The following is a 15,974-nucleotide window of genomic DNA, read 5'->3' as shown; positions in this document are numbered from 1 at the left end:
GGCAAGGATACCTTCCAGCAAGCATGCAGGGAAAGGTGGCACAGCTACTCACAGGATCCCCTCGGTCGCCCTTTGACCCTGGTGCTCCAGGACTACCCTGTAAGCAGAAGCAACATGGTAAAGGCAAAGTTATGTAACTGGGTACAGCAAGAGAGTTTGAGAGTGGAAATCTGCTCTTACATTTCTTCCATCTTCTCCCGGGTCCCCCAGGTCCCCCTTAGGGCCGGGGAGCCCTCGATTTCCAGGCAAACCCTGCAATATAAACACAGTTTAAAATGCCATAAGATGGCTAATTCCAGACAAAAACCAAGCTGGAGGTATGTTTTTGTGGAACTGGCTGGTTAAACATTGGGACTGCATGGAGGAATCAGTGAAAAGGGGCAATACCTTAAAGGCAACAGAGTTGGCTGATAGAATGCTATTGATTATTCATTTATTTAAAAATATTTTAGGCCACCTTTAAGGGCAAAACACTTTCAAGGCAGTGTGTACAAGGGAAACACAACACAAAAATATACAAATAAGCCATGAAATATGATAAAAGTAATAAAAAACACATTGCACCAATAACACCTGAAGCCCACCATTTATGGGAAAGTCAGAAAAACTGAAGGTTTTTAGAGTCTTCCTGAAGACCTGTAGATCAATGTACTGACAAGCCTCTGACAGAAGCTGATTCCAGAAGTGTGAAGCCACTGCTGAAAAGCACATCTCACCAACCTCATGACTCTTGCCTTATTTGCTAAAAGCCATCAAGTGAAAGGGAAGCCGGAATTCTCCAAGCTTGTCCAAGAACACCGAGGACAAGTAGCTTATAAGCTTTAAGGACACAGGCCCCCACCCCTATGAGCAGTACAGATCGGCAGAGCTGATGCAGGTACCTTAATTGCTCAGCCTAGGGCCAGACAAGGAGGGAAACATCCCACAACAGCTTTTCTGCAACTCCAAAATCACAGACCAGGCATTAGTAAGTTCTGCATGGGGGCGGGGGGTGGGTGGCAATAAATCATCTCGCTCACCCTAACCTACTTCATGGCTGACAACATCCCACAACTCCATCCTATGAGTATTTCCAGCATCCTCATGCTGCATAACACAACCTGAGAGGCGCTTCCACCAAACTTACCCGCAGGCCTCTTTCTCCAGTTTTGCCAGGTGGACCTTGCTCACCCTTGCGGTGGGAGGAGAGAGAGAAAGAGCAATGAGAGATTTCTAAGTAAAAGGAACAAGCAAGAACTTAAAAGCTGATGGCAGGCAAGTGGAGAAACTGCTACTTACTGGTGTTCCTTCATCTCCTTTTTCACCTCTTTCACCCTAAAAGCAAATAATCCATAGCAGATAAATTGTTACCAGCATCCTTACATCAAAAAGTAATCATATCCTTAATAGATCCTGTGTTTCAAGTCCCAGTATGCTTGTTAAATATATTCATAGCTTTACACCAGGGGTCTCAAACTCAACTTACCTGGGGGCCGCTGGAAGTAGAGTCTGGGTGAGGCTGGGCCGCATCAAGTATTCCACCACCGCGGTGGTGGTGGGCCGCTCATCCCACGGCCGGCCCGGGCGCCGCCGGCAATTTGAAGGCCGCAGGGCCCCTCCCATGTGCCTCGCCCATCCTGGCAATTGGCCCGCGGGCCACGAGTTTGAGACCCCTGCCTTACACTGTGCTATGTGTCACGCAGATGGCACTCCAAAGGGCGTCTACATGCTACAAACCCAACTCTGGCATCGCCATTCTACAAAAGCTTACAAAAATAGGGCTGGAAGGGGCCTGGGAGATTATATCTGTCAACATCCCTGACAGATGGGCATCCGCACTCTGCCTGAGTATCTGTCTGCCTGTGAAAAAGGACATGACTCTGGAGGTGAACGACTGCATAAGGAGGGGACATAAGTGATAGCCTCCTGCAAACCAAGGCTTTCCTTTAGAAAAAGTTCCCCTTTGTGAAGTGGAAAAGCAGCATTCCAGTGTTTTGGACCAGTAGAAGGTGAGAAGAGGAAGAATGTGATGTGCTGATGTTGCCCTGGCACTTTCCTGCAAGGTCTCCATGGAAATCATGTCCATATAGCACAGCCAGCGCTGTTAGAAGGTGCCAAGCCTGGGCTGAATTGCTGTTTTCTCCAGATGCGCCTCCCACATTTACTGGTAAACCTTCTACCACCACCAAGTTCAGACCAAAAATAGTACCGACTCAGAGGCACCCCATGTTGTCAGAAACACTTCTCTTTAAGTGATGGTTTGAGCCGTATGTAGCCTGACTTATTGCCATTATACAAATATACAGTAAAACCTCAAGAAACTAATATTTGGATTACGGTCTGAATGGGCTGAAGACCGCTCGCCCAGAGCAAGAGGTGTAAGCACCTTCTGTCTCACTCACCTCTTTTCCTCGCTGGCCTGCCTGTCCAGGTGGCCCTGCTCTTCCTGGTTCTCCTCTCTCACCTGGCTCTCCTGGGTCACCCTAAATAAGAGAACCATCACTCAAGGCAAAGAAGGTGGCATCAGTTTAAATAAAGGAGGATTCAGAGTCTGGCCAAAACTCCTGATCCTCATTCCCTGGCACACCTCTGGGAAACACGGAAGGCGGCTTTTGCCCATACACCATTGTTCCAGCTGCAGAGAACGGCTACCTGCAAGCCAGGGTCGCGCTGGGAGGCAACACACCGCTCTTGAACTGAGGAGATCCTGGTTCAAATTCCTGCTCAGCTATGTCAGTCTCCCACTGCCTTTCAGCCAAACCTACCTCACAGCATTGTTTTGAGATTAAATGCGGGGGGGGGGGGGTGCAAAACCCACTTCCCTGCAGGGCACGTATATAATTGCATACAGAACAAGTGTCTTTGCTGGATCCCAGGTGCCTGTGTTTTTCCAGCTCGAGATGCTGCTCTGCCTCACTGCTGGGCTGGGCCAGGCTGAGGTACTCCAGAGAGCACGAGCGGCACCCTGTGTGCTTAGGGGCCGGTGCAGGGAGGGGCCGGAGCTCCCCCCCCCACACGCTCGGGGTCACACTCCCGAGAGACCCACCCACCCAGACCCCATCCCTGCCCCCTTGCTCCCTTCACCAACACCCAGCAGTTACCTTTGGGCCAGCTCGACCCGCCAGGCCAATAATCCCCTGTTCGTTAGGAGGGAAGAGACAGATAATTACATTGGGCTCTATAGCAAGTCAGGACTGCAGGGGCTCCTAGAGAGGAGAGGGACTAGGCTAGCTTTCCGGGACAGGATGAGGGAACAGCACCAGGGATGGCAGGGGAAGGATCCTTCTCAGCCACAGGTTGTGAGGATGCACTGCCTCATATCCTTCCCTGGGAGTATTTAGTTGGCTATTCATATGTGGCTTATAGCCACCACTTGAGCCAAAGCCATTATGCCTAGAATCTGCCGTGTGGCGCCTGCTGGAGCTGGAATCCAAGGCACTGCACTCACATCAGCGCACTGGATCAAAGCAGTGCCAGGGCAGGCTAAGGGCTGACTCATTATCCAAATGCAGAAGCTGAGCAGTTCCCTCCTCTGGCTCCTCTTCAGAGAAATCAAGGTGATTAGGAGCAGAAGAACCTTCCCTATATTAAGCTCAGACTGCGGTTCCATCTGGCTGAATCTTGTTGACACTGATAGTGGCTCTCCAGGGCTTGGGGCAAGCATTTTTCCAGGCCTTCCTGATGCTGCCTGGAACCAGGCCTGGGACTTTCCATATGCAAAGCAGGTGTTCCTCTCCTCAAGGGGATTAACAGAGCAGCAGTGACCTGACCAGATGGCTATGAATTGAGGAAATGAGAAGAGGACTCACCCTGTCCCCTGGATCTCCTTTTGGACCAGGTGGCCCAGGGACACTAAATCCAGGAGGACCCTAAGAAGAAAAACAAGAAACACAAAAACAAAGGCATGTCACAATTAAACAAAAACCTTCCTGGGATGTGATCCATCACCTTATATACACTCCCACGCCACATACACAAAAGTCATTTAATCTTTATTTTAAAAACAGCTCCGCTTATAATTAAGATCTGTGCAAGTTCGGTCTGCCATGGGGAGAGGTGAAATCCAATCACCCAGGGCAAGAAGCTCTTTTGTCAGCTGTATACAAAAAGCTGAGAAAAGAGCTTCAGCATTAGCGAGTTCTCACCCCAAATGAAAAGGACCACACATGATTTGGTGGCCATCCTGAACAGCAGGGACTTGAAGCCGTGCCTGATAAAGCCTTGCAGAATGGGCAGGCCAGGCCAGGCCAGGCCAGGCTGATGGGCAGCAGGGACTTGAAGCAGTGCCTGATAAAGCCTTGCAGAATGGGCAGGCCAGGCCAGGCTGATGGGCAGCAGGGGGGAGAAGGGCTCTGCCACGTCCCCTCCACCAGAGATAAATAGCCAACCTGCCCTGCTTTGCCTCCTGTCGCCAAGCAAAGAGCAACCTCTATGACATCATGGGCTCAGTTAAAATCCAGAGCACTGAGTGAAATGATACATCAGCTCTGCATGACGCATGGTCCTGGTCAACAGGGGCTGAGAGATCTGTCCACAGATGTGAACGCCAACACTCACACGTTCTCCTTTGCTCCCAGCCTCTCCTCTGGGTCCGGGTGGCCCCTCCGGTCCTACAGGGCCTCTCTCTCCCTGAAAAGGAGAAGATAATATAATGGCTTCAGCGCTCCACAAAATTGTGCCTGTGCTTTTGCTTCCATTCTAGAGCCTTCCCCAACCTAGTGACATCCAGATCTGTTGGATTACAACTCCTAGAATACCCTAGGCAGGATTATGGGGGTTGCAGTCCCCCATAATAATGCAGCCACTAGGTTGAGGAAGGCTGCTGTTCTGTTCGTGAGGGACAACTGTTGCAGCTTCCTCAAGTGCTGACAAAATCCAGGAATGAGACCACTGGAAAACAGATCCAGAGTGAGCGAGCTTGGGGCAGTTCCTTGGGGCAGTTCCCCCGCTCCAAGTAAATGTACAGTGAACAGGGCCACTGTTGTGCTTCACTGGCTGCTCTGCAAATCCTGACTCAGGGGCAGAAGCATTAGCATGCACTTACCTTGTCTCCTTTGATTCCTGAGAGGCTAGAAGCCTAGGAGAAAAGTGCAAGAAAAGAACCTGCTGAGACTTTTCAGGGCATCTTCTGAAATATCACCTCGTGAAGGAACAACCCCTTTCCACAGTTCTAGGCTGTGTAGAAATAAATGAGGTGAATCTCTCCTCTTGGGATGGAGGAATGATAAAGTTCTCCATCTGCCCAGCAACTGGGCCAGAAGATGCAGGAGTGATGCTGGTAGCATAACAGACTTCAGCCCTCTGCCTCTATCACTGGGGAGATTCAGTGGGTCCTTGGTGGCCATTCCCATACACAGAAGACAATTGCTCTCTTGATTTAAGCAGAATTGCTTTCCCCGACCTGGTACCTTCCAGCTATTTGGGCACCCATTGCTACCTACCCAGTGCTTTGGCAGTCTCAGCCAACCTGGCCAATAGCCAGGAATGCCAGAAGCTTTAGTCCCAGACATCCCATCCAGGTCAGGCCTGCCTGACATGAGTATCTTGGAGCACCTGATGTATGTGTGAAACTAACTTGGGGTGGGGATATCTTCAAGCCAATTTCCAGCCCAAAAGTTAACCAGCAGACAAATAGAAAGAGAGCTGCAAAAATTTGTTAGACTGTTGTCAAGGTCACTTTTCCCTGTGAAAAATATATGGGTGCTATTATTATGCTTATTCAACAAAGCGACTCTTACCGGCTTCCCAGGAATACCCGGCTCTCCTGGCTCCCCCTGTGGAAGAAGATGATGCAGAAGAGGGCTCAGCTAGCCTGCAAAGGCAACACAGCCCCCTAGAAGGGGTTCATGATGACTGATCCCTGGTAGGCCTTCATCAGCTCATCTATATATACCAGGCCAAGTGTGGCAGCTTCAGACTCCTTGTCTCACTAGTGGGGACAGCACCTCACATAATTATGAGTAGTGAGAGGGAAACATGCAGGTGTCGGCCAGAATGTAACCCACAGTCTCAATTGATGTCACGGTTGCACTGAAACAGCTCAGATCAAGTTCACTTCAGATCAAGTTCACTTGATCTCAGTGAACATTAGAAACAGGGAAAAGCTGCTGCTTCTAACTTCATCAGCTTTTTGGACTAATGCAACTAGCTAGCCCCTGAGAATTCACTAGGCCAGGCCTGCACAAACTGTGGCCCATCAACCCAACAGCCATCTATGGCAGCCTTCCGAAAACATGGTCCATTAACCACTGCCAGCCCGGGGCTGCAAAGAGAAGGGGTGGCAATGAATCTGGCGAGCCACACTATGCGGCTGGCGAGCTTCCTGAAGCCTGGTTGATCGGTAGTGATGAAGGCCTCTTGTAAGCAAACCTGAAGGCCCAGAATTCTGCCGCACTCCACAAGGTTTGGGATGCATGAAAGACACACGAGACTTCATGTTGGAAGTGGATGAAGAGGAGGGTGAATTTCACTGGTGAAACTTCCTCGTGGTTGCCCTCACAACCAGCAGAAGCTTCTCCTTAATATGTTTTGTGCCCTGAAGGCCACATTTAGCAGTGCCTGGAGGCCACAGTGCACACACACACATGTGCTCATACATCAGCACACATGCACAGTTACACATATACACAAACGAGGCAGGGCAGGGGTGGGGGTCTCTCTTGCCAGCACTAGTAGAGGAATCCCTATTCAGTCCAAGGTGTAGCACAAATAACACTTTCTTTACCCTGAGATCCAGACTGAGACACTTCGGTATGGCTCCCCCAGGGCTACTCCATGGAACAATGCCATTTTAGTGCCAGGGACCTGTGGCATTTGCAGTGTGCTGGGCAGTTAGCCCACTTGAGGGGGGGGCATGGAAATGGTGCATTTGGAACCCATCAGAAATCAGGGAGGCACTCAGCTATCAAACCATGCTGCTCCTCCAAAGAGGGACAGCCAGTCTCCTCCACCTTCAACAGTCTTACTTCACAAGGACAACCCTAGGATGGACACAGCGGTCAGCTCACCCTTTCCCCTCGAGGCCCAGATGATCCTGGCAAGCCCTGTTCCAAAGATGAAAAAGAGACATCCGTCACAAGCTTAGTACTTCCTGTGGTCCTCATGCCAGCAATGCCAGGAATCCCTGCAGCAAGACTAGCACCATGGTGAAGATGCTTCTGGATGCCCCAGATCATTCATTCACATATGCCAACATTTTTAAATTTCCCAAATTCTTGCAGGTTCCCAAGAGCGAAGTAAAAGTATAATTAGACACCATTATTTCAATCAATCAATGAAGACAGCAGCTACAACAGAACAGATAATCTGTATCAACACATCAACTGTATGCACATCCTACTTGCAGTTAGCTACTAAGTGAACAAAATGCTGGACTTCACTGGATCCTTGGTTTGATTCAACATGTGATTCGTATGTAATGTTCTTAAAATTAAAATGCCTGGCAAACAAAAAGGGGTTTGAATTCACACAAAAACAGTCACAATGCTTGTGCCAGTCACACTGCCATGGAGAGCGTATTCCATAATATATTCCACAGACTTTGGTGTTTTACCTACAAGGTGCCCATCTCCAGGGTGAATACATTTGTGCTATCGCACCTAGCAATATCACACAACAAAAATGCAGTCACAGATCAACATTTGGTGCCACAGTGGAACGAGATGACTAAGCGTGTTTGTTGAAAGGCGTCCTTCAGAAGAGGACCTGAATTCATGTGGGGCACCATGCATATTAAAAACTGCTGGCTTTGGATGGAACTACAGAAGAAAAGCCTTAGGGACCAAGAAGCTGCCTTTACTGAGTAGCTGTGAGTGGTGGAGGGCGGGGAGGGAGTTGCCTGCAATCGAGCAGAGGAAGGTAGGAAGGAGGTGCCTGATCCGCCAACCACCACCGCTTTTCCCCGGAACACATTCCTGCCCCCCTTCCCCACACCCTTTACCTTCCCCTGTGATGTGGCACACACATCTGGACCCCCAGGTGGTAAGGGAGGGGTTTGCAGGGGGAGCCCAGGTGGGAGAAACGCTCTTCCCTCACTCTTCCACCTGCACCTGCACTTCATGCTCCGCCTCCAAGCTTCGCAGCTGTTCACTGAAGAGCCTGGTCCCAAACCCAGCTCTCTTGTCACTGTTCCAGCCATTTGCACAGCATCCCAATAACAAACCAGCCATAGACAGGGCAGCTCCAGCCTGTTCCACCAGCACATTAGGACTCCTTCTGTAACGACCGCCTGCGTTCTCGCTCCCTCAACACCCTCTGCACCAGGGCACTCAGAAGGGGAAACGGATGAGGCAAATTGTTCCCAAGCAGCCAGAACCATGTCACACTGCCTCAGAAGCGGGAGCTGCTGGGCTCTGCCCAGGTTCCTCAGAATTACCGAGCGGTGGACCAACTTACATCTCTGCCAGGTGGACCAGGGCGGCCTGAGGGTCCTTGTTCTCCCTGAAACAAAAAGAACACGTGATGAGATGAGTAAAGCCAGGAAGGATCTCCTCTTTCCAACTGGGCCCGGGCAATGCTCAGATTCACTGCTGGGAGCTGAGGACAGAACGGTTCTCCAAGGACATCTCCTTTCCACCCGTTCCTTGCCCATGGTGGCATACAGAAGCTTCTCCCCACGTTGGCATTGGAAGCAGCCTGTCAAGGAGGTTAGGCTAAGAAAGCCTGGCTAGTAGGGATCTGAATCCTGGTCCAAGCCCAACTCTTTAGTCCAGAGGCACTGAACGTTAGGCCTGTGCCCCAAATTTGGAGTCTAATCCTTTGGTACTTTCTTGGCATTTACATGGCTCTTCTTTTTCCATTCCAAAAAAGGTCAAATGCCTCTCCTGAGACTTAGTTATGGGCAGTAAGCATTTTAAGCTATAGCAGGCTACTATTTTCAGTACTGGTATGACTGCTATTTTAGAGCTTTCCCACCCGCCACTGAAATGCTCCCAAGAGCTTCTCTGAAATGAAAATTGGCTCCCTGGCTGAAAGAGGTTCAGCGCCCTCGCTTGAGCTGAAGCTGCTGCACCACACTAGCTCTTCTAGGGAGGCTAGTCCCCGTGCCTGCAAACCAGCCAGCTGTTAAATATAGTAGAGTTTGCCTTAACCTACCTTCTCTCCTCCAGAGCCAGGCAATCCACGGTCTCCCTAAAACAGAACAGGAAATAAGGAAAATAAAAGTGCATTTCAGGCAGATGGAGACAAAGTGCACTGTTTTCAAAGAACTGCTTCCGTCTGAGCAGAACTAGGCCATGCATTTGCATGCTCTGACCTGCTGTGCTTAATCTGGAAAAACCTCAGCCCAATCCAAGCCTCTCTGCTCTGAGAAGAGGCGCAGGGATTTGCCCTCGAGGCACATAATTAGGCCTCCTGTGTAAACCATTTCAGAGAATACTTTCAGTATTCCCTGCATGCTGCCAATTTCTGTTTTGAGTTTTGCGCAAGTGCTGTTGTGAAACTGCTGGTGCCCACGGGAGGAGAGCATTTCCCGGATCAAAGGCGCTCACGTGCCAACAGGAGGGAAAAGGAGCATATGAATCACTCTTCTTACATGTACAGGGTCTGGAAGCCGTCAGGCTGACCCTGGTCTCCAGTGCCTATTCCCATGTCCATATTCATCACTCATTAACTGCAGCATCAAGGGAGGTGGAAGACGGAAAAGGCTGCCCAGATCATACGCTGCAGGCAGAGCTTTCGCATCACCGCATTGGAATGGAGCTGCCATATCCCTGGCTCTTGGGTTTGCAGCACCCAGGAAGGACAGACGTAGATGGGTCACCCCATGTCGGGCTCTTCCATCTATGTCCAACTCTGACAATGTCTCCCCACAGCTTCTCCTGCCCATCAACCACATAGGAACACGACACTGCAGGGAGAGACACCGGCCCTTTACGAACTGCTGTCAACATTTAGCAGCAGTGGAGCCACTGAAAAGCCAGGCTCTGCCAACCTTGCCGAGGCCTTGGCTGGCAGCAGCCTTTGGAGGGAACAACAGCTCCTTGGGAGGGGATACTCCTGCCAGCATCCCCGTGCAGGATGCTATCCAAGGTCCTGATGGGATCCAGAGCAGAGAGTGCATGCCGTGCGGCCGTCTGCTCCCCTCGGCCCTAAGGCCCAGTCGGGAAAGGAGGCAGCTGGCACATTTGGTCACCAAGCGCTAAAGGCATTAAGTGATGAAGCATCAAGTGACGGAGTGACACATGGCTCAGTCGGCCCTTGACTTGATGACTCGGTCCCAGCAAGGTGTCTCTTCTCTTCCACCTCTGGCGAAAGAAAAGGCCCCGGCCCAACAAGCTGCTGCCTCTGCCCAGAACAGCAGATCCATCTGCTCCAGCCAGTCCTCACCTTCTCTCCTGCGGGTCCAGCCTCACCGGGCTGGCCACGGTCACCCTGTCATGGAGAGAACAGACGTGTCAGCCACAGCAAAGGGTGCACGCGACTCACCACGGGGTAGGGCTGTGGGCACGAGTGAGGTGGCCTTTCACCAAGAAGCCAAGGGACAGCTGACCTCTACCATTGCAGGGTGCGACTGAATCAAGAGCCTCTTGGGAAGGAAAAGCAGCCTGGCACGCCAAAGGACGAGATAAGGCTTTCTGTAAACCCTTTTAACAGCAGGTGGAAAGACCCAGTGAACACCACAGCTGCCCACCATGGATAGGAAGAACATCTGTGTGAACAGGAGGGAGGTCTCTGTCTGGGGCAGAATTTGAGAGCATATGCGGAGCTGTGATGATGCCCTTCTTATTTGAAAAATAACATCTTTTCTGACTCCCACTGACCTTGCCAGCAGGTCTCAGTTTTGAAGGAAACTTTGGGGCCTGGGTTCAAATAGCTGGGTGGAAGGAAGGAAAGCCTGAACTGCAAAATACTGTGTGGTGCCTCTAGCCCACCAAGCCCCACATGTTCAGAAGCGAGGCAAGAGAAAAACTAGCAGGAAACTTAACAGAATATGAAGCGCATGCATGTGTGTGCACATTCCGAGAACTAGGTTTATATAATGGGGAGGAGAAAACAAGGGAGGAAGCAGAGAAGTCTCTAGACTGCAAAATAGGATGGGATTAGTCTAATACTAGAGTGCTGCACAGGTGAGTTTCTCAGGCTTCTCTGGCTCCACACGCTCAGGGAGAGAGGAAGCAGCGGACTCAGTCGCCACTGCTGAGCGGCTGCTGTCCAATCATCGCTCTGTGAGGGCAGGAAATGGTGCCTCCTCTCTCCCCCGCTGTGCTGTAAGCACAACCGTCCATGCCCTCGCCTCTCACTGGCGTCTCACCAGCCTCCCCTTCCTCTCTGATTGGCCTCGGACACTTTCCCCAGGATTGCCTCCCAAGTCTCTCCCCAGCTTTCCTAATCAAACCTGCCAGCCTCCTACATCGGCTCCTGAGTGCCCCGGAAAGGGCGGTGCCCCAGGCCCCTCCTGGGACGAGGACTGGCATTGCACACGGTCACAAGCAGCCCTCAATCGCAATGGCTCCTCAGGGCAACTTAAGCTCCCACGCCCTGCATCCAGTGCCCAGTGCCAGGGAACAGGAGGGTTATTCGGATGAATACTTTTCACATGAGTGCAAAATGCCAGAAGGAGACGGGGGTATCCCTACATGCTGGCCCATCCCTGCCATCACACTGTTGATGCCCCAGCCATGCAAGGAACTGGCTGCATGTGATCGGGAACTTTGGGTGGTCACCACATTAGGTCATGCGGGAAAGCTAGTGGAGAACAGCAGGCTTCCCTCTAGGGAGCAGGAGCCAGCAGGTTCCCTGTCTCCCCCTTCCTCTCTCCAAGGGGAGAATGCCCAGAAGACGGAGAGTGCCAGGGAAGCACCATGAAGCACTGGAGGAACATTTCATCTGTGGAACCTGCCCTCAGAGTTTGAGCAGGAGAAAGATCTGTAGAAATAAAAGTGCAGCAGTGGCGTTCCCACTACCACATAAAGCTGTCGTTTCTAGAACGCACGCCAATTTAGCACGTTGGACACGACTCTTTGACAGCACCTACCTTGCCTCCTGATTCACCTGGAGGTCCTCTAGGGCCCTAAAGACAAGAACAAGAACATTTTTGCCTTCAGAGGGGAAGTGGCTAGAGGATGTGGAACTGATTTCTCAAGGACGTTTTCACTAACAGCAGATGGTGGATATAGTAAGCTGGAATTGCGCGCTCTCTCTCTCTCTCTCTCTCTCTCTCTCTCTCTCTCTCTCTCTCTCTCTCTCTCTCTGGCTGAAGTCATGCATACTGTGAACAAAAGAAGGGGCCTGGATTTCTGAGACTTTACATCCCATTAGAAGAAACTGGGAAAGAGCAGGGATTTCCTTCTCTCAAAGGCTCACCCGATCTCCTGGCTCTCCAGCACGTCCAGGTGGTCCAGGAAAACCTTCTTCTCCATCCCCCTTTGAACAGAAAGCAATCAAAAGTTACAAGTGAACAAAGTTGCACCTGAGAACTGAAGCAGGCTGCAGCCATTCCAGTGCTGAAGAGCAGGAACTGGGACCTTCACTAGGTATCTGCCACCTCCATTCGTACCCACAACTCTGAGTTCACAGTCTAAGATGCTTCCACAGAGACACAATGGCATTGCAGGTTTCTAACCTGGGATAAAGCCTTAAAAGCAGCAGGGCAGCACTAAATTTGGTTTACCTAGTGCCAAAATCCATGAGCAGGTCCCATTCTTACCTTGTCCCCTTTCTGCCCTGGGGCTCCAGGAGGACCCCTGGGTCCAGGATCTCCAGGCAGACCCTAGAATGTAAAACAAGAGATATAAGAGATAACGTCAAAAGGGAAGAATCTTTGGTCCTCAAACAGTTCATAAATAGTTTCTGATTTTCCACAGGCAATTCAAATGCCTTCCTTGAAGGAAATACTTCTGTTTCAGGGATATCATATTTTCCTGGCACTCAGACCACATTGAGTTTTCCATCTGCCATGTATCTGGCCCCTGTACTCTTTGCCCATTGTTGCCTTCCTTCAACAGAGGTAGTTGTCCAATACTGGATATCATTCAAATCACTTCTAAACCCATCTCACAGCCCCTTCCCGGTGTCTCTCACACCTCCAGTCCCACTGCCTATGCCCACATCTCCGCGCATGGTCCATACACTCGGGGCCGCGCTTGCTCATTCCCTGTAGCACCCTCTCTGCAACCCCCCGGCCAAATCAAGGCACACGATGTACTCACTGGAATGCCTGGTTCTCCTCTGACCACAGTCCCATCAGCCGAACCAGGAGGGCCCTAGAAAGACCATCAGAGTAAGGCCTGGATCTCTGCAAACCCCAGATCCCAGTTTGCATAGTACAGCAGTCCACTGAGCACAGAAAACATATTTTTCAGCCAGTGCAACCTTGGCCAGAGTCAGGAATGTTCATTTTAGCACAATTCAGAAACACCGGAGATAGACTGGGCTTTCATTCTTGATCAGGGGGACTACTGAGCTGTGTAGAAAATGTAGGTAAGACACCTCCACCCAAATACCACTTGAGACAGGGAAAGCAAAAACCAAAGCAAGCCCAGAACAGCAAAGCGAAGGCAAAGAACCAATTCATAATTTCCAATGCAGTGCAGGAAGTCTGGCATCCATGCCGGGACCAGCTGGCACTCTCTCCCTTCCCATTCTAGTGCCCTAAAACCTGCTAACTGCCATGATACCAAGGGCATGGAGGAGCTCTGGGCAAGCTCTGCAGCAGCACAGGAGACATAAAAAGCAGCCCTTTCGGTCGATCTGATTCACTAAGAATCAGCCTGGGCTGCTCACTTCTCGAGAAAAAGAATGGATGCCTATATTGAAACAAACATCCTGAAAGTGAATCAACCAGAGATTCAAAGAGCTTGAAGGGATCTTGGAGATCATTTATGTTAGATCTGCTTCACAGAAGGCAACTACAGCATAGCTGAGAGAAGGCTGACCAGCCTCTGCTGAAACACTTCAAGCAAAGGAGAGCTTGCAGCTCTTACAGCTGGGAAGATTCTCGAAATGTTTAACCAACATCTGCTTCCCTGCAATTTCTACCCATTGGCCCCTGGAGCAATCCAGAACAATTTTCCTTCTTCTTCTGCATGCCGGCCCTTCTGCTATTTAAAGACTCCTCTCACGGCTCCCCTTACACTTCTCTTTGGCAGGCTCAACATTTGCCACCCTTTCGACCATTCCTCGTAGAATTTGGTGACCCTTCCCCATCCTGGATGCCCTCCTCTGGAGATGCTCCAGGTTGCCAACGTCCTTCTAAAAATGTGGCACTCAGAACTCAACACAGCAGTTCAAATGTGCTGCTTGCATTCTCGGGCCCGAACCAAATTGCTTCAAGGGTCAGGGCCCCATGATCAGGTTGGCTGATGATCTGGTAGAGGAGTGAAGGGGGGGGGGGGTGCTTCAGCTGCTTCTGTAATGAGAGCGTCAGCTGATGCGCAGTACATTAATTAATCAATCAATCAAAGTTTGGCATGGCTCAGTCCCTGGTGTGCCTGTGGGCATCTTTCTCCAACATCTTTCTTTCTTCTTTGCTTTGCTCTTACAGCCTTGGGACCTGCTGCATGCTCCTTACCTCTGTTCTGTGTGGGGTCTACCCAAATCCTTCCGCACAATCCCTAGGCATATTTACTTAGAAGGTAAATAACAAACCTTAGAGTTCAGTGGGACTCTGTCCAATGCAAGTGTGCGCAGGATTGCCACCTACATTCTCAATAACAAACCTTATTTATCTAGGGCATGTGTTAGAATTCTGTCTCTGCATAAGGCCAGGGAAAAGATGACCTTGTCATGTAACACAAACTTAACCCAAATGCAACACAAGCCAAGGCACTGAAGCTAGGGGAAAAGAAAGATCACTTACTCGCTCACCTCGGTCGCCTTTCTCTCCCTGCAAAAGAATAGCCCACACATAAGCAGACATGTTCTGCCGAGTGCATCAGAGTGCCCTTGGCATGAGATGTGTATACACACACACACACACACACACACCATGCATTGCTTTGGGAACCTGCTGTACACATGCATTCCTATCTAGTGAGAAGAAACTGCACATACATACATTAGAAACACAGTCAGGGCTTATCCAAAGCTATACAGTGATAAAGGATGCTGGAACGCACCATTCATACTGCCTTCTGTTTCATTGGTGCTTAGTGAGCTGGTTAACTCTGGGTGCGTGGAGAGTGATATGAGCCTTACGGAACACAATGCAGGAGAGAAGGAGTCTTGCCACAGTGTTGCCACTGCCAGTGAAAGAATTGCATTGCAAGGAGGTGGAAGACAAGAGGCCAAAAGCAAAAGCAAAATGGCACAGTGAGGACGGTTGGCTGGAGAAGTCTCCTGGCACTGGAAACATATGTGCACGGGATCCCACTCTTGTTCTCGCTCTCTCTCTTGCTCCCTCTCTCCTTCCCACACGGATGCAGACTGGGCTCTAAAGTTTGTCTACATGTGCCTCAGAAGGGACAAAACTGTGAGCATGCCATGTATGAGACGCAACTGCTTGAAAGGCAAAGCGACCCGAGAGGCGGAGAAAGCATACCTTGACAAACTCGCCCGCAGGTCCTGGGGACCCAGGAGGTCCCACAGGCCCAGGAGGTCCGGGATCACCAAAGGGTCCCCTGGGCCCTGGATTCCCAGGGGTTCCGGGTGTTCCCTGGAGGCAGAAAAAAAGATGCACTTAGCCACATAAGGGCCCAATCCACCAGTAGAAGCCCTCGAGGTTGCAATCAGCACACTTCACAAATGTAGGTGCAGGTTATTGGTTACGGTTGTAATCTTACACACTTATGAAGAAGTAAATCTTGCTTAACAAGTTGGACTTACTCCCAAGTAAAAATCTTTATGATTACGCAGGACATCTCAGAGAAAGACTCAGAGAAATGCTGAGGCAGCTGTGTGATGATGCAACAAGGGGAGGAGGATTGTATCGTGTGTCAGGAGGCAGAAACCTTGAATCACACGGTACCACTTTCCCTCCTGTCCCTTAATGAGCCTCTTCAATTGCTATTAATCTCCTCTCCTTCCTTGCCTGTAAGGTGCGACATACCGGATTGCCA

General features: G+C 50.5%; 1 protein-coding gene across 1 annotated transcript in view; it reads right to left on the bottom strand.

Annotated features, from left to right (window-relative positions):
* The window catches only part of COL7A1 (collagen type VII alpha 1 chain), a 117,202-nt gene that overhangs the window by 58,053 nt on the left and 43,175 nt on the right, over positions 1–15,974 (bottom strand). Inside the window, exons 33-49 of the mRNA XM_044451519.1 lie at positions 15,472–15,571; positions 14,777–14,803; positions 13,128–13,181; positions 12,626–12,688; positions 12,283–12,342; positions 11,954–11,989; positions 10,306–10,350; positions 9,073–9,108; positions 8,374–8,418; positions 6,987–7,022; positions 5,718–5,753; positions 5,024–5,056; positions 4,537–4,608; positions 3,789–3,848; positions 3,081–3,116; positions 2,382–2,462; positions 1,279–1,314 (exon numbers count right to left, since the gene is read on the bottom strand). Coding sequence (XP_044307454.1) covers positions 1,279–1,314; positions 2,382–2,462; positions 3,081–3,116; positions 3,789–3,848; positions 4,537–4,608; positions 5,024–5,056; positions 5,718–5,753; positions 6,987–7,022; positions 8,374–8,418; positions 9,073–9,108; positions 10,306–10,350; positions 11,954–11,989; positions 12,283–12,342; positions 12,626–12,688; positions 13,128–13,181; positions 14,777–14,803; positions 15,472–15,571 — 856 coding nt within the window. The remainder of the gene's footprint in view (positions 1–1,278; positions 1,315–2,381; positions 2,463–3,080; positions 3,117–3,788; positions 3,849–4,536; positions 4,609–5,023; positions 5,057–5,717; positions 5,754–6,986; positions 7,023–8,373; positions 8,419–9,072; positions 9,109–10,305; positions 10,351–11,953; positions 11,990–12,282; positions 12,343–12,625; positions 12,689–13,127; positions 13,182–14,776; positions 14,804–15,471; positions 15,572–15,974) is intronic.

The sequence above is a fragment of the Varanus komodoensis genome, unplaced genomic scaffold (genome assembly GCF_004798865.1).
Source record: "Varanus komodoensis strain SLA01 unplaced genomic scaffold, ASM479886v1 scaffold6_2, whole genome shotgun sequence".
Taxonomy (NCBI): Eukaryota; Metazoa; Chordata; class Lepidosauria; order Squamata; family Varanidae; genus Varanus; species Varanus komodoensis.
The sequence above is the reverse complement of the archived record's forward strand: the minus strand, read 5'-3'. Positions and strand labels throughout refer to the sequence as shown.